The sequence below is a fragment of the Dryobates pubescens genome, chromosome 10 (genome assembly GCF_014839835.1).
Source record: "Dryobates pubescens isolate bDryPub1 chromosome 10, bDryPub1.pri, whole genome shotgun sequence".
Taxonomy (NCBI): Eukaryota; Metazoa; Chordata; class Aves; order Piciformes; family Picidae; genus Dryobates; species Dryobates pubescens.
Genome location: NC_071621.1, coordinates 23,508,813 through 23,532,426, shown reverse-complemented (window position 1 = coordinate 23,532,426; position 23,614 = coordinate 23,508,813). Strand labels below are relative to the sequence as shown.

Sequence of the window (23,614 nt, the reverse complement as noted above, 5' to 3'; positions counted from 1 at the left end):
TTGGTATTTTAATGTAGAATATTGTAAAATGCTTCTTTTTTAAACAATCATAAATAGGAATGCATATGAAAAACAGATATTTCAGATTGTGCAGTCGAGCTTAGCCCCACATTTGCACTGCAGTCTTCCCTCAACCAGTGAGCTGTAACCTGCAGGTACTTCTCCCTCAGAATGGCTACTCCTCCTGTTTCATTTGAGCCTTTCTCAGCATGTGTATATCCCCGCACCACAGAGTCTCTCTGGCTTGTGATTTGGGGACTGGTGGGTCCAGAAAGTGATTTGGTGGGAGAAGGCGCGTTATTTTAGTCTGCCCGTGTTTTCCTGTATCACTTATTTGGTAGTTCAGACAGCTTTTGTATTGGTATATGACCAATTCTTAAAAAGGCAATTTTTAATTCTATAATCCCCCCCAACAGAATTATAAAATCATAGCCTAAATGTTATTTAGTACTTGCATCTTGATACCGGAAATACGTCTTGGCAGAAGATAGCAGAGAGGCAGATGCTGTAGGCTTAGCTGCTGGTTTTGTGTGAAGGAAATTTTGCTACAGCTAACTGATGAGGAGGGAGCTTTTGTGATGTGCATGTATGTATTATAAATCATTCTAACCTTTGCAGAACCTGCATTTTGTTCACTTTTAAAATGCTGCTTCTCGAAAGACCATCCTGTAATAATGGAATATTTTACTGGAGAATATCAGGTAAAACGAATGGGGATTCACCAGTGTCCTGAGAAGTGAGTCGATGCGCCTTTTCAGAACAGTGGTTAATTCTTTGTTCTAAATGGCTCGTGTTAGTAATGATTTATAATGATATACTTCATAGGTCATGACATCCAGTATCTTCTGCAAAAGCTGTAAGAAAATCTGCTCACAGAATTCTTACCTGCTACAGTCTACATTTGCATTTTATTTAGCAGTGATGGTAGCACTAACAAGTGAACAGTTTGTATAAAATGAAAAAAAAAAAAAAAGATCAGGATAGTTTTCCTCAAATTTTAAAGCCTCTCTCTTTGAATTTTGCAGCTGACATGGGCTTTGCCCGATTATTTAATTCACCCCTGAAGCCTTTAGCAGACTTGGATCCGGTAGTTGTAACGTTCTGGTATCGAGCTCCAGAGTTGCTTCTTGGAGCGAGGCATTATACCAAAGCTATTGGTAAGTAAAATGGGGGGGGGGGGAAAAATGTGCCATTTTGTTCTTCATATCAACTGTGCTTTAGTGTTGAGGCATTAAATAGTGCTAAGGACAGTAGCTGAGCTAAAGGTATGTTGCTATTTTCTGGAAGTAATATTAGACTTCGATAAATTGTTTAGTTCACTGTGATTACTGACTGTATGTGAGTGGAGTATTTCTGGGTGCTGGCTCCACATGCCCTGCAATGCAGTTCAAGTTTGTGGCTTTCACACAGGACTTTGTAAATGCTGTTAGAGGCAAAGCAAGCTATGGATGCATCTTTGAACTACTAGTAGAATCTATATATTGATTAGACACAAAGCATTAATCTTATTGTAAGTTTTTGCCTAGTGTAATAAACAGATGAAATAAGGAATGTGTAGAATGGGTAATATATTTGCTGTACTGAAACTGAAGTGTAAAAATAAGCTCTATTTTAGCCTCTCTTTCAAAGCATAAATGTGAACAGGAATTGTTTTAAGTAGTGAGATGTGGTCAGTCATGCAACAGATAAGGCTGTGACACTGTGTCAGGTATATCCAGAATAAAACAAACATGGCAATGCAGATGTGGTGAGGATGGCGTTAGTTACATCAGCTTAAGTGGTGAGGAGGGTGAGGCATTAATTCATACTTAGCAGACTGAATTTAACAGCTTCAGCATGGCACAATTGAGTTAGCTCTGCCACTCCCATGCCATTTCAGGACTGTGACTATAGGACAGAGGCAATAGCCCGGTAGCAGACTGGAGGGTTGTTCCCCCTTAGTAGGTGTGAACAGCTTTGCCCTGGAAGGGGGAGAGAGATTGTACGGAAGAGGACTGGAAAGGTCTCTCTTTCTGGCTGGGTTTAAAAGATATTTTAAAGCCTAGCAACCATTTGGGGGGAAATAACTTCCCCTGCAATGCTCTGCTTACTTTGCAGCAAACACAGAGGCTGTCTGTGGGCATACATGTTGTTTCTATAACCAGAAGTTCTTTTGTCAGACTGTAGCCACTATTTTTTGAAGGTCTTGTCAGAAATTCTAATGTTTGTGACTCTATGTATTTTCATTTACTTATCTTTTGATAGTGTATTTCTTTCACAGATTGAATACCTTTCTTTGTGTTCCTTTAAATGTGTCTCTTTTGTTTTGTTTGCATGTTCCTTCACTGGCATTTCCTTCTGCTTGCAGCATGTGAAACTGCATGAATGGTCATAGCCATGAACTTTTTTCAGCATAGATAAAACCTGACTGTATACAAACACTGAGTAATGGGGTTGTGCTCTCTCCTTCATTTGCTTTTGCCCTTGTTCATGAACTTTTCTCATTCATTCAAAGTTTCAGTGTACCATTATTTTATGTATGTTAAGTTGCACTTATATATACACTAGAAAAAGAATCGGGAAGACAACTGGGAAAATTCAGTCTGTCCAGTTTTGAGCATAACAGTTATAACAGGGTTTGGTTGGGTTGCTTTGGTTTGCTTTTGGTTGGTGTTTTTTGTGTTGTTTTTTTTTAAATTAATATTATCTAATGGATTGGTGAGGTATGTGTGCATGGATTTTCTTCTTGATCTCTTTCTGCAAGCTTTTGTAGATAGCATTTGGCTTATTCCAGTGTCCCTGCTTTTCAACTTGGTGTTTTTGGGGTTATTTAGTATTTCTTAAACCCAATAGCTGATCAGAAAGGGCTCATCTCTTGGTGGGGACAGTATGGCAGTGAATGGATTAAATATTGGTTGACTTCTCTTCATTTGTATTTTATGTGGGCAGTTACCCAAGTAGTTTCCTTTTGGTTATTTTTTCCTTAGTTTTCCCAGCAATAAATGGTAACTACACTTTTAAACTCCACAAGCACTTGTATGATACTCTCTCTGCTCCTCTGTAGTTACTGAATTGTGTACTTGCATTGATAGGTGAAAGAAGTCAAGGAAGTGTTGCACTTCTACAAAAAACAAACTTGAAATTTTAAATGCCAAGGACCTTATCTTTAATAAGCTGAAAACTAACATTCTGCCTCACCAAAATGTTTTTGGAAAGATTCACTTGAATTATTTTTTTTTTCCTGTTCTCCTTTTTTTTTAAAGATATTTGGGCCATAGGGTGTATATTTGCAGAGCTGCTAACATCAGAGCCAATATTCCATTGTCGACAAGAAGATATCAAAACTAGTAATCCTTATCACCATGACCAGCTGGACAGAATATTCAATGTAATGGGATTTCCTGCAGGTACACACTGTGCTTTTTTTTTCCACTGCTGTTCAAAGAAAGATATCTGTATTGCTTTCTTTGCATATGAAGGTGGCAGCCGATCAAAGCCACAAAGCTGTTCAAACACAGTCTTTAGTTCACGAGTTATGAATCTAGAGTCTAATGGTCCTATTAGCTCCCCCCCCCCCCCATTATTAATGGTAGGATTATCTTTGCTTTTACACATACCAATATTTTATAGTTTTAAAATATCATGTTTAATGGTGGAGGATTAAAAATCAGAAGGAATATTTCTGTGTTTCTTCAGCAGTGATTTTTAGGTTTGGAAAGTGACAGATGATAGTATGAAACCAAGGAAAAAAAGTCTATATATCATTTGGTGAATATTATGCAGATGTTTAATTCATGCTAAATTAAACATGACACTTGAAGCTAGGGGGGGAAATGTTTTATTATTATTATTATTTTTTAATCTGTTCATTAATTCCCCAATGGAAAGCTTGTGACACGGAGAAAATCTCTGTTCCAAACTGGAACAGAGAACTGGTTGCATGAACCAAAACAGATTACAATGTGAATACCACTTGTTGCATTTTCCCCTCAGTGTTGCTCATACCTTGTTTTTCTACAGGCTGCCTTGCATCTTTTCAGTTAACGCTTTGTCTTCTATAGTTCACTTGATCGCAGATGTCAGAGTGATGTTTTTACTTCTTGGTCATCTTTCTCATGGCTTGTGTTCTCAGCTGCTGTCCATACACTGTTAATAATGTTTTTCTTTACTCTTCTGATAGACTTTCTTCTTTGTATCACATGAGTTTTGTAGGGTTTGCGCTTGATTGGTTTAGAATTTTTTTTAATGACATTTGTTCTTATTTTTCCCTTTGACTTTTCTTTGTCCTGTCTGTGCTTCATTGCTTCCACTGCTCTCTGAGATTCCAGGAAGTGTTGTCTTTGTGTATTAAGTACCTTCATTTTCTTGGACATCCCCTTTAATTGTGCTTCTTGGAGCAATACTGCCCTTTTCTGCCTTTAGCCCAGAATTTTACCTATTTCTTATGCTTTTCTTACATTATTTGGGTTTTTAACGTTGTTTTTGTGTAGCTTGCATAAAAAGATAATCTCATTTTTGTTTCTGATTGGTTGAAATAATTCTTTCTACTGATCTCTGTCTGATTTATTTTATTTATTTTCTTAAGTCTGTTTCTTGTCAGGAAAAAATATTTTAATTGCAGCAAATTTTATGCTTTTTGACACTTGCTGTATTTGAAAGTGTCAGTTTGGGGCATAAGGAAAGAGGAGAATCTTTAAATAATAATTCATCTCTGATCTCTATGTTCACTTAAAATTTGTAAGCTTCCAGTGTTCTGCAGCTGTGTTAAGACTTAGTAAGGGTTTGAGTGCAATCAATCTACTTGCCCATGGAGCCTTTTCAGGAGTTTCAGAACGTAATACATTTGAGGCCAGGTGTTGGTAGGGATTTTTTGTTTGTTTTTGTCTTTAAATCACTTTCAGGCTTTGTCTGCAAAGAGACGTTTAGGTGAAATATTCTTTGAGTGTGCAGATCTTAGTTTTTATTAACCTTTTCTTGGCCAGCAACATTTATGTTGAGACAGCAGAAATTTGCACAATACCCCTGGGCATTTTCCTCTAGCTAAAGACAGTGCTGTCAGATTGGGAAATTCCTTAGAAGGAGAAAATGTTTGTGGGAGTCTCACGTACTCCTGTCCTGAGATCACAACTCTGCCTAAATAAATTAAATAACATTCCTGAAGCATGCAAGCACAATGGCTGACATGTTTTTCCTCTGTTGTTGTTGAGTGTATGGTGATCTTCACTGTAGCTGGCAGCTGATGTTTCAAGTTCTTGAGTTAATCAGCACACAGCTGGAGCCTCTTAAGTGTCGGTAAGATTTATTGTGAAGAGGTGATGAAGGAATATGAGTCAAGATGTACAGAGAAATCAGTAACTGCAAGGGTAGAGAAAGCAGACTTAAATCAGGGCTATAGAGATACTTCAAAAGCCTTTGCTTTACTTTGGGGAGGGGGGGAGGAAAAAAAATTATTAATACATATTGATTTTACAGATAAAGATTGGGAAGACATAAAAAAGATGCCTGAACATTCAACTTTAATGAAAGACTTCCGGAGAAACACGTAAGTCTGCTTCGAGTTGAGCCTCGTTAAGAAGCCATATTTTGCTTTTCCCTACCGTAGTTTTCTTGTAGCTCCCATAGTCCCCAAACAGGGACTATGAAATGGCTGTGACTTAAGTTGTGTTTAAAGAAAACCCGCAAAACAAAAAATAATTTTGGAGTTTCATAATGGTGAACTTGACCTGTTGAGAGGTGGTGTGAATCACAAGAGTAGCTGGAGACAGTAAATAGTAAGGTGGCAGGTGTGAAATGGGTAATGCCAGTAAGACCCCACACAGCTCTGAAGATTGCTGAGCACAGTTTGTCACAGCTGTTTCCAAATCTCTGGTACTGGAAATGTTTTTTCTGTGATAGCTGCATAAAAGGCATCTGGCAAAGGTATACTGTTTCCAACAAGCAGTGGGTATAATTGTCAGGTTTTGTGCCTAGCATAGATTATGAAGACTAAGGAAAAGAACAACTTTTAGTCTTACTGTCACGTTGCCAGTCTGATACCTGCACTTAAGACCCTACACCCTTGCCTTGTTTGCATGCTGGGGGATTTGAGGCTGTACTGTTACTTATGTTTCTTGCATCTGCCATCCTACTGTAACCATTTAGAAACCTTGCTTTTGAGCTCCTCTTCAAAAAAGTGAATTCATGGATGTTTTTGTAGATTACTATTTATCTGCATGTTTACTGGCATTATAAATATATAGAATGAAACTATGTGATAGTAAAATTGGTGAAAGGCAGTTTAAATCCAGTAATAGCTTGGTGTCTGCACCTGGGTTAAAATGTGCATTTTATGTCGATGTGAGATGCTTTTACAAGCATGTGATGGAAACAGATGTGTTTCTGCAGTGTCTGAATGACTTTAAGGAGTCTTTGGTGTTAGTAGATTCCCCCCCTGCCCTGCATAGGGGATTAGCAAGGGAAACTAAAACCTTCTTGATGTTTTGTGGCTACTAAGAGAGCTTTGCTCTTTCAAATTTGCATATTGGAAATGTCACGTTTTTTCCTTTTCTAGGTATACCAACTGCAGCCTTATCAAATACATGGAAAAACATAAAGTCAAACCAGATAGTAAGGCTTTCCACTTGGTAAGTTCTTGCATGCATAAAAACAAAAGCTTCATACAAGTTACAGGTGTTCAATTTGAGAGTTGAGCTGGTGTCAAGTGTTCTGTGACTAACGTTATTTTATAAATAACATTAGGAACAACTGATGTGCTGCAATCAGAGCTGCAAAGCCACTCTATTTTTTATTGATGTTTATAAATATGTAAAGGTTGAGTGCCAAGAGGATGGATTCAGGCTCTTCTTGGTGATGCCCAATGACAGGACAAGGGGCAATGGGTGGAAGCTGAGGCATAGGAAGTTCCATGGAAACACGAGGAAAATTTTTTTCACTGTGAGGGTGGCAGAACACTGGAACAGGCTGCTCAAGGGGGTTGTGGAGTCTCCCTCTCTGGAGATACTCAAAATCTTCCTGGATGTATTCCTGTGTGATCTGGTAATAGGTGATCCTGCTCTGGCAGGTGGGTTGGACTAGATGATCTTTGGAGGTTCCTTCCAACCCCTAAAATTCTGTGATCTTCTCACACCGGTAAAAAGATTGAGAGTGATTCACTGAATTAAGTTCTATACCAAGTATAGCAGAAGTTTAAAGCCTTTAAGTCCTGTTTAGTTTGTAATTGTGTTTGCAGGGTTGCCACAATCCTTAGCCATTTTGCTGCTTTGCATATTTTTAATAGCCTAATTTTTACTTTTAAAATCCTGAATGCCTAATTTTTTACATATTCATTACATCCTAAAACAAAATTAACTTGAGACTCAAACATGTATCTCAGAAAGCTTTCACGTGTCTTCATGGTGTACCAATCCTTTGAGGATGTCTTACGGAAAAATTCCTAGTACTCTTACAAGAATTATTTTCTCTGTAGAACATATACTTTTTTATTTTTCAATAGTGTCTCCAGTTCATTTACACACTTGCTGAATCCTGGAAGTGCCTGCATTATGTAGTTTCACAAGTTACTCTATTTGACCTTTTTTTCTTTCAGGTCTCTAAAATAAACTTTATATATGTATATGTACACACACACATCTGATATGGAGAAAGAATTTTAGTCTATCTGCTCTCTGAATGGATGTGCTCCTTATCTTAGTGTTTTAAAGTCAGATGTTTTCAGCCTAGAATATAAGGTAAATACTTGAGGGGTCAGGAGCGAGGCAAGACAACAGGAGGCTTTTGACCTTGGAGACGGAAGGAATAAATTGGGAAAAAAGGAAGATGGTCAAGAGGGTTGAGTGTCTGAGGACCATGTAACTCTTGTTGAAGTCATTGGAAGCTGTAACTTCTCTAATGATCAGACCTGTGGATTTTTAAGATGCCTTTTTTTTTCTATTCACTACTTTTTCCTCTGTTTAAATGTTGCTATTTATCTTTGTCACAGTACTTTTGTGGCAACTCTCTTTTAGTGGCATACTGCGTGAGCATTTTTGAATGGAGGTGTCCAAGCAGATGAATTATGCTCCAACCAGTCTAAAACTGAATGTGTGTTCAAGGTTCAGATTAAACCCAAAAGTATAACCAGGTGAACCAAGTGGTTATTGCAAGAAGTTACCAGGCAGCTGTACCGTTGTGCTTCATTTTCTGTGAAGCAACTCTGCTCTCTAATGTTGAAAGTAGGGAGAAACTAGAGATACTTCCTGAAAAGGCATTGCAGGGGGGTAATTAGCGATAGAACAAGAGGGAATGGCCTTCTAGTGCAACAAGGCAGGTTTAGACTGGACATTAGGAAAAACATTTTCACAGGAAGAGGGGTCATACATTGGAATGGGTGGTCCAGGGAAATGGTTGAGTCAGCATCCCTGGATGTGTGTGAAGGTCATTTAAATGTGTTGCTTGGAGTTATGGTTTAGGGGTAAACCTTAAAAGAGTTCAGTGGTTGGTCTGATCTCGGGATTCTTTTCAACCTGAATGATTCTACATAAGCAAGGAAACTAGTTCTCTCTGATAAAGAGTTTTTTTATTTTTGATGTGTTTTTGTATCCAAGTGCAATTGGAAGCTGCTGAACACTCTGTGTATTTGTGATGCATAAAAAGTTTGTATTGACATGTGAAGAACTGAAGTGCTCATAATTAATCAATTTTTACCATGTATCTGTTTATAACTCAGCTTTGGAAAATGCATGTTGTGTATTTACCAAGCTGTTCTTCTGGTTTACAATGACAATGCGTGCTTTCAAAAACATATTTGACATGGCAAATGGATAATACTTTACATTTCTATCAAAGCCTAAACAGTATTTCTGAAAATGTAAGCAATTCAACAAACAAAAAGCAATGAACATGAAATATCTGTTGAATATGATGTTTCATGTAGGATGGAGTTTAGATGCAAAAACTCATCCTTGGACACTTCAGCGCAGCAAATTGCACACACTCGCAGAACCTTCTTGTCAGTCACCCTAGGCATGTGTTCCATAAGCTTATACAACTGCATGCATCAGTGCTTACTTTTCCAGCCTTGTCTTTCAGGACAAACATGCTGCTTGTCATCTACGGATTGCACTTGTAACATATCTCAAGTCTGAGGCTGTTAAAACTAAGCTTACGTTGCTGTACCAAAATCTGGAAGTGGCTAATTGTCACTAGTGCCAAATCATAGAATCAATAAGGTTGGAAAAGACCTCAAAGATCATCAAGTTCAACCTGTCACCCAAGACCTCATGACTACTAAACCATTGCACCAAGTGCCACGTCCAATCCCTTCTTGAACATCTCCAGAGACGGTGACTCCACCACCTCCCTGGGCAGCACATTCCAACAGCTAACAAGTCTCTCTGTGAAGAACTTTCTCCTCATCTCAAGCCTAAACTTCCCCTGGTGCAGCTTGAGACTGTGTCCTCTTGTTCTGGTGCTGGTTGCCTGGGAGGAGAGACCAACCCCCTCCTGTCTACAACCCCCCTTCAGGTAGTTATAGACAGCAATAAGGTCTCCCCTGAGCCTCCTCTTCTCCAGCTCCCTCAGCCTTTCCTCCTAGGGCTTGTGTTTGAGACCTCTCACCAGCCTCATTGCCCTTCTCTGGACACGTTCCAGCAAGTCAACAACCTTTCTAAACTGAGGGGCTCAAAACTGGACACAGTACTCAAGGTGTGGCCTAACCAGTGCTGAGTACAGGGGCACAATGAATTCCCTGCTCCTGCTGGCTGCACTATTCTTGATGCAGGCCAGGATGCCATTGGCCTTCTTGGCCAAGTATCTGTGAAAGTTCAGTTAGTTTTGCCTCTTAAGATCAGTTGCCTTAGATTTTTGTATCATATCTAGGCAATCTGAGGTAAAACTTTTTGCCATGTGACAACCTGTATAACATGGACAGTGACTTCATCTTTAAGTAACCTAAATGCTTTCCCATCCTTCAGTTCCTCACCTCTTACTTTCTCACCAGCCTCTTCTCTGCTGGCTTAACAGCAGCTCATGTAGAAGTGAGTTGGCCAGCTTTTCTGTATGTCTTGGGGGAGAATAAAAAGAGTTTCTCTGAATGAACTAGCAACTTTTACAAGCAGTGAGTGCTGTGAGCAAACCAACCTGAAATTTCTCATCTGCTCTCCCAATCTTGCAAGTGTAGAAATTGTTTTCAATAGAATAACAAAACTAGCCACAGAATTATCATGGGAATAGCTCAAATTGCTTACTGCAGTGTTTTATCTTCTCCTTGTGAAGATAAATGTTTGAATGCATTCAGAATTTCTGTTCAAGGTATTTGTACTAACACCCAAAAGCAGTTGTTGCATTGAAATGCAAAATCAAGGAATGATCCTCTTCCAGGCCACTACCCACCCCTTCATTCTTGGTCATATGTGTTACTAGCAAATAAAAGGACCAGAAGGTGAGTTTGAGCATGGATTCTTGGCTGAACATGTTGCTCTAGTGCTGCCTCTCCCACTCACTTCAGTTTGGATCTCCACCCGCCTTCTCAACAAAACCTGTGGTGATGGAGCACTTCATGTAATTTGGATGTCATCAGTGTCATGCAAGCTAAAAAGCAGGGTGTTTAGTAGTGTAGGCATGACCATGTTCCCTTATGCCTCACATAGATACAGATTGAGGGAAGCACTGTGAAGTTTAGGGCTAATTAGCCCAAAGGGGATCCTCTCCGTTTTTCTACTGGCTGCTTTCTGTCAGAACAGTTCAGTGAAAATAGAATTGCATATAAAACCTCTGGTCCTTCCAGAGTAATGTCTAATGTCTGTGCTCTGACACTGTCAGAACTTGCAGGTGCCTTAGGTTTGCATTCAGTTTGAGGCTAGGCTGAACTGCAGATGAATTCCTTGTACCCCTCCACAGCCTGTACAAGCTCAGTGCATCTGTTGTTACCAGTTCTTCCAGAGATACTCCAGTTTTTAGGCTTCCACAAGCTGTTGCGCTGCCTTTTTGACTCTCTGCATCAGAACAGAGAAACTATTTGCATCCACTATTGTGAAATATTCCAGAATTGGTAATTCCAGGACTAGTAAATCCAGAATTTGCTGTTAGTAGCAAAACAGAAGTATTTTGATTTTCCAACTTCAGTTAACCAAATTTCCCCCCCTGCCTTTACTGACATTCATGCACATGGCCCCTTTTCATAGGCAGAACCTACACGTTACATGAGACAGTGTTGGCTTCTTCCTGCTTTTGCAGCTTGCTTCCCCCCCTTTCTGGAAACTGGCCAATGTGGTCCCCATCCACAAGAAGGGACGGATGGAGGAACCTGGAAACTACAGACCAGTCAGCCTGACCTCAGTGCCAGGGAAAGTGATGGAGCAGATTATCCTGGCGGCAATAACTGCGCACCTGAAGGATGGCCAAGGGCTCAGGTCCAGCCAACATGGATTTAGGAAGGGCAGGTCCTGCCTCTCCAACCTGATCTCCTTCTATGATCAGGTGACCCGTCTGGTGGATGTGGGGAGGCCTGTGGATGTAGTCTATCTGGACTTCAGCAAGGCCTTTGACACCGTCCCCCACAGTAAACTGCTGGCTAAGCTGTCAGCTCGTGGTTTGGACCACAACACTCTGTGCTGGGTTAGGAACTGGCTGGAGGGCCGAGCCCAGAGAGTGGTGGTGAATGGCGCCACATCCGGCTGGCGGCCAGTCACCAGTGGCGTCCCCCAGGGATCAGTGCTGGGCCCCATCCTCTTTAACATCTTCATTGATGATCTGGATGAGGGGGTTGAGTCAGTCATCAGCAAGTTTGCAGATGACACCAAGTTGGGAACAGATGTTAGTCAGTTAGAGGGTAGAAAGGCTCTGCAGAGGGACCTTGACCGACTGGACAGATGGGCAGAGTCCAATGGGATGGCATTTAATAAGTCTAAGTGCCGGGTGCTGCACTTTGGCCACGGCAACCCCATGCAGAGCTACAGGCTGGGGTCAGAGTGGCTGGAGAGCTGCCAAACGGAGAGGGACCTGGGGGTGCTGATTGACACCCGCCTAAACATGAGCCAGCAGTGTGCCCAGGTGGCCAAGAAGGCCAATGGCATCCTGGCCTGTATTAGGAATAGTGTGGCCAGCAGGAGCAGGGAGGTCATTGTGCCCCTGTACTCTGCATTGGTTAGGCCACACCTTGAGTACTGTGTCCAGTTCTGGGCCCCTCAGTTTAGGAAGGACATCGAGACACTTGAACGTGTCCAGAGAAGGGCAACAAGGCTGGGGAGAGGCCTTGAGCACAAGCCCTATGAGGAGAGGCTGAGGGAGCTGGGATTGTTTAGCCTGGAGAAGAGAAGGATCAGAGGCGACCTCATTGCCCTCTACAACTACCTGAAGGGTGGTTGTAGACAGGAGGGGGTTGGTCTCTTCTCCCAGGCAACCAGCACCAGAACAAGGGGACACAGTCTCAAGTTGTGTCAGGGGAGGTTTAGACTCGAGGTGAGGAAAAAGTTCTTCACTGAGCGAGTCATTCGTCATTGGAATGGGCTGCCCAGGGAGGTGGTGGAGTCGCCGTCCCTGGAGGTGTTCAAGGGGAGATTGGACGTGGCGCTTGGTGCTATGATCTAGTTGTGAGGTCTGTTGGAACAGGTTGGACTTGATGATCCTTGGGGTCTCTTCCAACCTTAGTTACTGTGATACTGTGTGTGATACTGTGTTACACCTTCCCCTGCTTCACACACACACTTGTTTATGTCCTAGAAACTGGGTATGTGGCTGCTGCTCTTGGCTGATTGAGTGATGCTTCATCCATCAGTTGGTTTCAGTGGTCCATATCAACTGCTGTGATTGTCCCATTCATTGCTGATACATGTGTAGTTCACTGCATTTTTGTTGTTCAGCCTGGTGATCTTTTGGTTGAACAATTTTTGAAAGAGAAAATATTTGGAATAACAGGTAGAAGGTTCCCTTCATGTGCTGTCACCTGAACAAGGGGGCAAAATAGGAATTTTGATCCCCTGTGTGATAATGGTTGCACAATCCTTGAACTTTTCTTGCTATTTCTGTTTTTCTGTTTTGTGGATTATGACCAAGTTTGTTCACTTCTTGTCAGCATGTGATGGACAAATTCGTCACCTAATTGCCTGAAATGTTGCCAGAGTTTTGCAATGATTTTTGACTGTGATGTTTTTCAGCCTGTTGGCAGTTTTTCCTCATTTTTTTCTGGCTCCTGGGATTGCTTTTTGAGCTTTTGAGAGCAACAAGAATTGTTCTGTTCAAACTGGTATTCTACAAAGACTACATGCAGACTCGGAGAGCTGCAGTAACTCATTGTGAGTCTGATGTGAAAAACAAAGCTGGATTGATGGTGGTAATACATATTTATTTTGTTCTTAACATGCCATTAAAATCTGAAAGCTGAGGAGAGATGTACTTTCTGACTTTTAACTATGCAGTGTAAAGGTCTGCCTCATGGTTGTGTATGCTCCCTTAATAGCTAGTGAAAGGAGAAAACCAGTTCAGGCATAGTTCATGACTCTGGGTCTTCCTTAAAAGGTTAATTTAATCCCATGAAAAGTATGAGTATAAAATGTAACTCGAATATTATGTGCCTAGGTAGTTTCTGTAGATCTTATAGGATCCTGTGATCTGTGATTTTAAAACCAAAACCAATAGGTTGAAAGCGTAGTATTTCTTCTAAAGATCATTGCCTTTGCCAATACCTGATGGTGTAGTTTTGCCTTGGATTTTGTATTCCGTGGTGAAACATGAGAACTCATTGTTTGGCCTTTTCTGTTTGTATCTGAAGCTCCTTCTGTTTATGGATATTACTTGTCCAGCATATCTGTATCACACAGAGTAACTGCTGGTGGATGGGGAAAAACACGTGCATATACACTAGGCCTTCTGAGTAGGAAACACTTGCAGAAGGTTTCACTTCTGTTTCAGTGCAGGAGTTAAATAAAATGACTCTGGTCTGCTATTCCTAAAATGGATAAAAATTATCTGGGGTTACTCAAGATGACTTTCTGGCTTTGTATATTGAAGCATTTCACATAGCATGTCTCTTGAAGTAGCAGTGTTTATAACCCTTTTTACATGAAATTTTCATTTTGTTTTGGTTAGGTCAGTTCTGTTTTGTTAAGTTCTTATCTCTGTTTTACCTTAGGATTTTTGCTCTGCTGCCTGTTACTGTAGCATCTCGCATGCATATTTCAAGTTAAGCACTGAGCAAATATCTAGTGTGCTATGTGGCCCTCCCTTGTCACTTACCAATGAGAGTAAGATGAGCTTTCTCAAGGGGTAAGGCTTTGCTGGAGTTTTGGTTGAACTATTTTGTGAAATACTGTGTTTTGCCACGTCTTCAGCATACTCTGTTGTGGTCACCTTCATTGAAGACTTGATGGGGTGCTTGGTGCCGTGGGTTAGATGTTTGGGTGGTGTTGGATTGGTTGATGGGTTGGATGCGATGATCTTGAAGGTCTCTTCCAACCTGGTTTATTCTATGTATTGTTGTTAACCAACACACGCTGTTTGGAAAGATGATTGTTGTGTAGTTGATCCATCAGTTGTGACAAAGACTGAGGTTTTTCACTATAATGCAACAGCATCATAGTTTAGACTTAATATGGTCATGGAGGAGACCGCTTATTAGACTTCTTGAGGTTGTTTTTCATCATTCATGCAAGAAATCAGCTAAAACTGAAAATTTAGCACAACTACTCTTTTGAACAGCATGTTGCACACTGATGTGTCTGTGTTTGTCAGAATCAACAAGCACTTACTGCAGCAGGTGATAGAAACATACCTGGGCAGGTGGTCGTCTTTGAATGTGTTGATTCCCACTTTCTTTTACAGCACAAAGATTTTCTAAGGAGTGAATTCATTGTGACATCTTTGATATACTATGGGTGACAGTAGCTGTACTAATACAATAGAACTAAATAATGAGAACTACCGGACATGGAATCACTTTAATTGCTAAGAATTACTTTAATTTAAAAGGATATGATGCTGCTTCCTGTGAAGTGCAGCTAGTTGAAGAAACCAGGCTAAATATGTGCATGTCACACATCTTCCTGTGGGAAGGGAACAGACCACAGAGCTGCTGGGTACATGGTGGAAACTTTTAAAGTGTTTTTGTTATGGTATTTGTGACTGGAACTGAGTGTCCTGGGCTTTGCAAGTGAAAACAGGTGGTCTTTGATGGGAAATGGAGCACTGCTATAACCAGAGAGAAGAATGTGGTTTTGCTATTTATGGTTAAGAGTTTGAGTTCAGACACATTTGTATCAGCTTGTCTTTCAAGATTCACACAGTGAAGTTTCTGTAGAGGCTTTCTGTAACACAGAGCATTCTTATTGTTTATTTTGTGCAGCTTCAGAAATTGCTCACTATGGATCCAATAAAGAGAATTACCTCAGAACAGGCTATGCAGGATCCCTATTTCTTAGAAGATCCTCTTCCCACATCCGAGTAAGTGGTCAGTTTATTAACGTATCGGTGCATCGAGAGGCACTTCAGACATTCTCTCTGCTATCAATATGAATGTTGAGCTAAATACTTACTATCTAACAACCAAAGAAAGCTGTAACCACTAAAATGCCATTTGTGGTTTTTGAAATTAAGTAGCATTCTTATTAATCTTTTGCTTTATGGAGCTTTGATCCTATTAGTCACAGCACTAATCTTGTTATTCACTGACAGGTTGATTATGCATGCTACAGATCTTTGTAGACAACAGCTAAGTGCCTGCAGGTCTACTTCTCTGCTCCAAAATGCCAGATGACTCTCTTTAATTAGTTTACATTTTGTGTCTTAGCCTTTATTGTAAATTCAGTGGGTGGGGGAAATCAGCTCTGTCTCGCTGTGCTGATACCCTTAACAACTTAAATCCATTTTCTGTAGACACTCCTCATTTTTGTTTGTGCAATGAGATTAACAAAAGGAGGGAAATTCAAGGACAATGATTGATGTCATTAAAAATGAAGCCCTCTCCCAAATGACTAACCAGAGAGCATAGTTTTTTAGGAGAGTTATTAGTATGTCCTGTCTATGGTCTACCATAGACAGGTCTACCAGTGCTGAAGAATTTCTATGTTATGTTTATGAGCAATTAATTAAAAATGGAATTATTTCACTGAAACCTACTAGGTTACTTTAAATAGGTCCTGATCTGTCTGTATGATTTAAGGTTATCATGTGAATGATTTGCAGAACCTACTTTTAGGACGGTGTTTGGCCTTTTTCTCAACTTCAGGTTGTCATTTTGATGTGAATACACAATCTGTAAAGCTAACAGGTGTACTTTACTATAAATACATTCTACTCTTCAAGGGCAGGTAAATATTAGCTTGTACTAGCAGTATCAAATTTGTGTGGACCATGAGATATGAATTGACAGATGAAATTTCTACTTAGTTTTTAAATTGTTCCAGGTGGTTTTATTTATAATCAGTGGAGTTTCCAGGAGTATTTTTAGTTAGTTCTGAGATTGTGAACTGCATGGTAACTGGATTAAGAGAGCTCTTTGTACCCTTGCAGTTACTTAATAGCTGGTGTACCTTTCAAGCCACCAGCTTGGTCACTGGTTACCAGAAATTGGTAGGAGTTTAAGTGTGTAGAAGGCAACTGCAGATCAAATACAAACAGGTTTGCTAAGTTTAGAATGCCATAGAAGCAGGGCAGGGAAAACTGTAGTTACAGGTGGCTGTGGCTCAGGTAACTTGAAACTAGTATGGGCAAAGTATGACTCTTGCAGGTCTAACCCTTCTGTTCTAATGCAGTGATAAATAGACTTTTTTTGGGGGCAGTGTTTTTGCAGGTTGTCAAATCCCTTACCCAAAACGAGAATTTTTAACAGAAGAAGAACCAGATGATAAAGGAGACAAAGTAAGTACTGGAAGAACAGTCTCATCATGCTTCACTGGCTTTCATGCTAATTCCTGTTTTCATGTGATTTTGCGTACTGCTTTTGAGTTGAAATTTTTCTTTGTGTTTGAACAATTGAGAAGAACCAGCAGCAGCAGCAGGGCAATAACCACACTAATGGAACTGGTCATCCAGGGAACCAAGACAACAGTCACACACAGGGACCCCCACTGAAAAAAGTGAGAGTTGTTCCTCCTACCACTACCTCAGGTGGACTTATTATGACCTCAGACTATCAGGTATTTGTTTCATTTGTATGTTTTGTATTTGGTTCTCATTTTCACAGCAGTGTTTCTTTCAGCTAAAAAAGGCAGTTTTGTGAATTTCACTGTATTAACTGGTATTTTTTTGGGCATCTTTCGTGTGTTTTTTTTAGGTGTGTTTAGTAGGTAGTTTGTCTGTAAATTGATATTGTGATGATCTGTGAGTTAGCAGTGAGGAAATTAGCATGAGAAATTTTTGCAGCTAGTGATTTTATTACCACAGTATTAGGGAGTTCTGATTATGGACCAGCAGCCTGTTGTGCTGTGCTCTCTATGACCTAAAAATACCATTCCTTATTTGGACAAGTCTGTAGCGGTAGGAGGCAAAGGATATTGCAGTAAACAAGCTGTGAAATAAGAATCTGAACAAGAATTTTAATTGGTCAAATGGATGGGAAGACAGTATTTTGGATAACAAACATGCTGTCATAATCTGTTTCGAAGAGCGAGGGAGATCCCAGGTTATGTAAGCCCAGTGTTACAGATCTGAAGAGGCAGGTGAGGTGATGGTGATCACTGTGTGAGGAAGGTAAGGAGGAGTGTAGGGGAAAAAGCCTGAGGAACAATTGAAACTCTTCTTGCCTTCCTGCATTTGGGCTTTTGGTCATACTTTAGGATATCAATGACTGGCTGGAAAGCAGCCCAGAGGAGAGAGACTTGGGGGTGCTGGTGGATGAGAAGCTCAACATGAGCTCTCAATGTGCACAGAAAGCCAATCAGATCCTGGGCTGCATTAAGAGAAGTGTGGCCAGCAGGTCAAAGGAGGTGATTCTCCCCCTCTACTCAGCTCTGGTGAGACCCCACCTGGAGTATTGCATCCAGTTCTGGAGCCCCTATTACAAGAGGGATATGGAGGTGCTGGAACATGTCCAGAGAAGGGCCACAAGGATGATCAGAGGGCTGGAGCACCTCTCCTATAAGGACAGACTGAAAGAGTTGGGGCTGTTCAGTCTGGTGAAGAGAAGGCTCCGAGGTAACCTAATTGTGGCCTTCCAGTATCTGAAGGTGGCCTACAAGAAGGCTGGGGAGGGACTTCTCAGGATCTCAGGTAGTGATAGGACTAGGGGGAATGGAATGAAGCTGGAGGTGGGGAGATTCAGGCTGGACGTGAGGAGGAAGTTCTTCACCGTGAGAGTGGTGAAGCCCTGGAATGGGTTGTCCAGAGAGGTGGTTGAGGCCCCATCCCTGGAGGTGTTTAAGAGCAGGCTGGATGAGGCTCTGGTCAGCCTGATCTAGTGTGAGGTGTCCCTGCCCATGGCAGGGGGGTTGGAACTAGATGATCCTTGTGGTCCCTTCCAACCCTGACTGATACTATGATACTATGAAGTATTATATACCACTTCACATGGAATGCACAGTCAGTTGGAGAGAGTCTTGGATGAAATCAAAAGATAGGGAATTCAGACATTACTGGTGGTATTTTTAGTTAATATAAAATTTAAGTCTGAGACCCTAAGATTGGAAACCCATTTAGCTATGCTTATATTCTGTGGCAAAACTTAGGGAGAGTTAAAGAATGGTGTCAGTAAAACTGCTGCTGTCAACTTGCTTTTCACAGTTTGATAGTGTTTCTCCATAAACACCAAAAGGCTTTGACATATTGCATTTCAGAGTTCATCTTTAAATCTCTCAAGTACTCTCCTCAAAGGCTGCCTGGGGGCATTACCCTTGTCTTTACATAAATCTGTATGCTTTTGACATTGGCCAAAGCTTGAAAGCACTGAAAAAAATGTAAAAAAAGGTAATTTTCAGGGTCTTTATTGTGAGATCCTTCATGCAGTCCCCAAGTGCTGTTGCTCAGCTTCAAATAGCATACAAATTTTTAAGGCATTCTCCTTGAATGATCTAAATTTTTGATCTCTTTGAAATAGTGGTCAGTTTAACTTCAGTGCTGCAGTGTGGAGTGCCTCTAAATATTAACATCTTCCTTCTTTTAGTCTGTGCATCACAATGCACTCCCTTACAGAAGCTTCATCCCTTTCAATTTGGAAATCAGTAGTGCAGCACAGTTATGGCCCTCTAGCTGGCTCTTCCCATCACTTCTGCTGTGTGTTTTTTAAAGAAGGTACAAACAGCCATAATTCTTAATCCTCCCCTTGTGTTGAGTCACATATTGAAGAAGATGGATGCAAGGGTTGCATGTACTGTGTCAGGGAGCCCCATTTATGTGTCCTATTTACACACCGCTCACCTCAGTTTGCTGCTGCAGCTTGGCATTTTGAACAAACTTCAGCTTCCACCTCTGTAAACAAGAGAGGTTTGCTAGTTGAGAAGTCAGAAGACTCAAATTGCCTTGGCAGGAGTTGACTTTATTTTCTGTTCAGCTCCTGTTCATGAAAACTTTCATACTCTCAAATATCCATCCTGGGATTATAGCTGGGGGCAGCCCTTGTCACAAACCTAATTTCAGAACACTTTTGATAACTGCTCCTTCTCTATTTCAGGAGCTCTTAGTGGTAACTTGACTGCTCCTGATTAAGCTCTGCTGTCTCTCTGGGAGGCAGAACACCTGTTTTTCAAAAGTGCATCTCTCACTCAGTTACCCTGCCCCCTGATCTTGCAAGAAGGCAGTGGCTAGATTTGTTCTGATTAAGGTACCAAACATGATAATCAAGGAAGGAGACCTGAACTTGCTGGCACTAGAACAATAGCAGTTAAAAACTGCTGGTTAGTGGTTTCAGGTCTCCCTGAAAAAAAATTCCTCACATTTTTTGCTTCTAATCCTGCAACTTGAGGAGATGGCAAACAAATATTACAATACAGCCCTCTGTTTTAATCAAACACCTGTTCCTTTGTTCTTCCTTTAATTTGCTCAAATTCCCCACATAAAGCTCGTGAAGAAGGATTGCCATCTCCTGGGCAAGGCACACAAAGACAGTTTCTCCATCCATTCAGAAGTCAAATTATTCTCTGCAGGGCGAGTTGACCTTGTCTCCTTTTCTGCCATGCATAAAAATAGTAGACACATGGCACACAGACTTCCTTGCCTTCTTGTTTAAATGTGCAACGTGACACTTCCAAAGGCAGTGTGATTAAACAGGCTGGAGCAATTCCACTACTCTGAGCTTTTGCTTATGATAACCCTCTGGATGCTTAATGGTATTTAGAAGGGATTGGATGTTTATGTTTGTTCTTAAACCAAAGCCATGTGTTGTGCTGGTGTCATGAAAGAATCCAACGGTCTTTAATTTCCTCTGTCTTAAAATAAGGTCTGGCTTAGAAGTCAGGAGGCAGAAAGCATTTGCAACTGACATGAATGGTCAGTTCTAAAACGGTTTAACTTGTGTATTTACCGCATAGAGAGACGTGCTTGGGGAAAAACCTTCAGGGATTTTTTTTTTTTTTCCTCTCTGAAGTACATTTGTTATGTTGAGAAGGGTGACCCAGAGCTGGAGCACTTCTGTTGATGAATGGCTGTCTCTCAGGACTGAAGGCAAATGTCACAAAAGTTCAGTCACTGTGTTAACGGCGCTGTTCGGCGGTGCTGCTTTCTTCCCGCTGCCATTAAGCGCTAGTCCAGGCATTTCTTCCCCTTTATGCTGTACAAACCCAGAGAATTCTCTCAGTCCTGTGAGCACATGCTAAAAAGTAAGAGTTTGCCTTTCCATTTCTGCCATCATATCAGCATCCAGATTGTGGCTTCCATTCTAAATGCTGAATGACAGGAAAAACGGAGTAGTTAGTTACGATTTTTATGTTGTGACTTACAAAAATCTATAAAGCTATTGGAATGCTCTACTTTTTCAGGATGTTGGTTCACCATAGTTTTGCATGTTCAGGTCTCAGTAGCAATATCCTAGTCCTAGAATATTCACCTTAGAAAAGTTTCCAGACCTTTACTAGAATCACCTTTTCCTAAAAGTCCTCAGACACTGTGCCATATCAAGGGTCCAGAAGTTTCACAGCAGTTTCCAAATGCTGCTAATTTGTGTGTGTGTAAACCTTAACATAACTATAAATCAGCACAGTAATGTACTGAAGTCGTGTTCATTTAATGAAATGTTAGATGCTATTAAGGGGTCATATGTTAACTCTGAAAAGCCTGCATGCAGCCCTCTTTTTCTTTTTAATGCATGATATCTACATAACAAACTTTTAAGTTAAAATTGAAGTAGGCAGTTGCTGGTTTAGTCAAGAGCTTCTTGCAATGACGAATGCTCCCCTCAATTGATTGTACCAAATGCTGGTTGAAAAGGGCCTCTGGACACCATCTAGTTCAATATTCCCCTTGAAGCAGGCCTTTTGCTAGTGCTAAATGAGGTTAATCGTGGCTTTGTTCAGTTGAGTCCTAAAAACCTCCAGAGATGGAGACTTCAGTCTCTCAGGGCAAGTTTTTCTAGAGCTATACTGATCTCTCAGCACATTTAAAAGAAAATACTTTTTCTTCACTGTTCCCCTCCTCCCCCCTAGATACCCAACCCAAGCTTCAGTCTGTGGCCATTTCCTTCTGAAATACCTGGTTCCACTGAGAAGTATGCGGCTGTTGTCTAACTCTCCTTCAAATATTTGTAAGGCTGCTGCTAGATGACACCTTAGCCTAAATAATCACAGTGCTGTCGGCCTCTAATCCTTGGTTGCACAAAAGGATGGCAAGCATATTGTGTGTATAGGAACATCTCCAGAGTAAGGCAGAATGGCTCATCAGCAGTAAGATACACCTTTTGGACCTGTATCACAGTATCACTAAGGTTGGAAGAGACTGCAAGGATCGAGTCCAACCTGTTTCCACAGACCTCATGACTAGACCATGGCACCAAGTGCCACGTCCAATCCCCTCTTGAACACCTCCAGGGATGGTGACTCCACCACCTCCCTGGGCAGCCCATTCCAATGGCGAATGACTCGCTCAGTGAAGGACTTTCTCCTCACTTCGAGTCTAAACCTCCCCTGGTGCAGCTTGAGACTGTGTCCCCTTGTTCTGATGCTGGTTGCCTGGGACAAGAGACCAACCCCTTCCTGGCTACAAGCACCTTTCATGTAGTTGTAGAGGGCAATAAGGTCACCCCTGAGCCTTCTCTTCTCCAGGCTAAACAATCCCAGCTCCCTCAGCCTCTCCTCATAGGGCTTGTACTCAAGGCGTCTCACCTCTCTGTACCCTAGCTTACCTTCTCAGTAGGGGAAAGCAGCAAGTGAAGACAACCACTTCCATGCAGGTGTGTTGTAGTCATCTGCAGGGTTGGTTGGAGGTTTGACTATGATGGTTGTAGATTCATGGAGGCAGTTAGGATGGATAACTGAAGGGTGGTAACTGTCACCTTCTAATCTGGTGTTCCTGGTGTCCATACCTGCACTTTCTGTAACTGGAGTAAGTGGAAAGATGTCTGGAAGTGCAGCTACTTTCAAACAGTGGAGTGCTTTGTACCTCTTGAAATAAATGGGTAGGCAAGGCTGTCTTGTGATGTACCTGTTAGCAAAGATTGCATTTCCTCTACTTTTACCCCTCTGCAGCGTTCCAACCCCCATGCTGCATATCCCAACCCCGGACCAAGCACATCGCAGCCACAGAGCAGCATGGGATATTCAACTACCTCCCAGCAGCCGCCACAGTACTCGCACCAGACGCACCGGTACTGAGCTGCATCCCCGTAACGTCAATGCACTGTTGCTAATGCTGCAGGACCAGCCCCACAGCTGCCTGCCTGGAAACCTGGCTTGGGCCACGAGAATGTACTGTAAAACCACACCTCCAACCTGTCCGACCGCCACGATCCACCCCCTTCCACAGAGCGGAGTAGTGGCTCCCAAATTGTACCTGGTTTTGGGGTTAGACTTGAAAAGAAAGTGCTAGCACAGTCTGTGTTGTGGATATGCTACTTCCATAGTTTACTTGACATGGTTCAGACTGACCGATGCGTTTTATTTTTTTCAGTGACAGTCTGTAGCAGTTGAAGCTGTGAAATGTGCTAGGGGCAAGCATTTTTGTTGTTGTATGTGGTGAATTCTCTTGATGTAACAACTTTATCAGACCAATAGTACACAACATCTTTGAACTGGTACTTGAAGCGTACAGTATATCTTACCATGGCAAAAAAAACCCAACACAACACCTGAGCAAACGAACCGTGACTCCGATTGACACGATTTTGATAGACCTTTATTTTTTAGTGACTTTTGTGGGTTGGTTCATTTTTTTTCCACCTGGATCAACGTTTTATGACCGAGACAATTGCTACAGTGAGGATTTTATTACTTTTATTTTCCAAGAACATGAAGACATTTGCATTTATTTCCTTCCCCACCCCACCCCCCCAACAATTACAAAAGTCCCAAAGATTAATTTTCAATGTAAGGTTTTGGGTTTTGTTTGTTGTTTTGTTTGTTTGTTTTTTTCAATCTATGACTTGACTGGTATTAAAGCTGCTATTTGATAGTGAAAAATAAGTATGTTGTCATTGATATAAACATGTTTGGTTCAGCAAACAAACTCAAATGATTGTCATAGGCAGTGTTTTGTTTCCTTCCCCCCCCTCCCCCCCCTTTCCTGTTGGTGTTAATGATTTGTGAGC

General features: G+C 41.3%; 1 protein-coding gene across 4 annotated transcripts in view; it reads left to right on the top strand.

Annotated features, from left to right (window-relative positions):
- CDK8 (cyclin dependent kinase 8) overlaps positions 1-23,142 on the top strand; it is an 80,634-nt gene extending 57,492 nt beyond the window's left edge. For 2 of the 4 annotated variants that reach the window (XM_054164647.1, XM_054164650.1), the window contains 8 exons: positions 1,026-1,157; positions 3,243-3,386; positions 5,452-5,521; positions 6,530-6,602; positions 15,293-15,390; positions 16,728-16,806; positions 16,926-17,084; positions 22,557-23,142. In XM_054164647.1, the coding sequence (XP_054020622.1) occupies positions 1,026-1,157; positions 3,243-3,386; positions 5,452-5,521; positions 6,530-6,602; positions 15,293-15,390; positions 16,728-16,806; positions 16,926-17,084; positions 22,557-22,682 (881 nt within the window). In that variant the 3' untranslated portion in view covers positions 22,683-23,142. The remainder of the gene's footprint in view (positions 1-1,025; positions 1,158-3,242; positions 3,387-5,451; positions 5,522-6,529; positions 6,603-15,292; positions 15,391-16,727; positions 16,807-16,925; positions 17,085-22,556) is intronic. The other 2 variants (XM_054164648.1, XM_054164649.1) reach the window with 2 other exon arrangements.
- Positions 23,143-23,614: the final 472 nt, after the last annotated feature.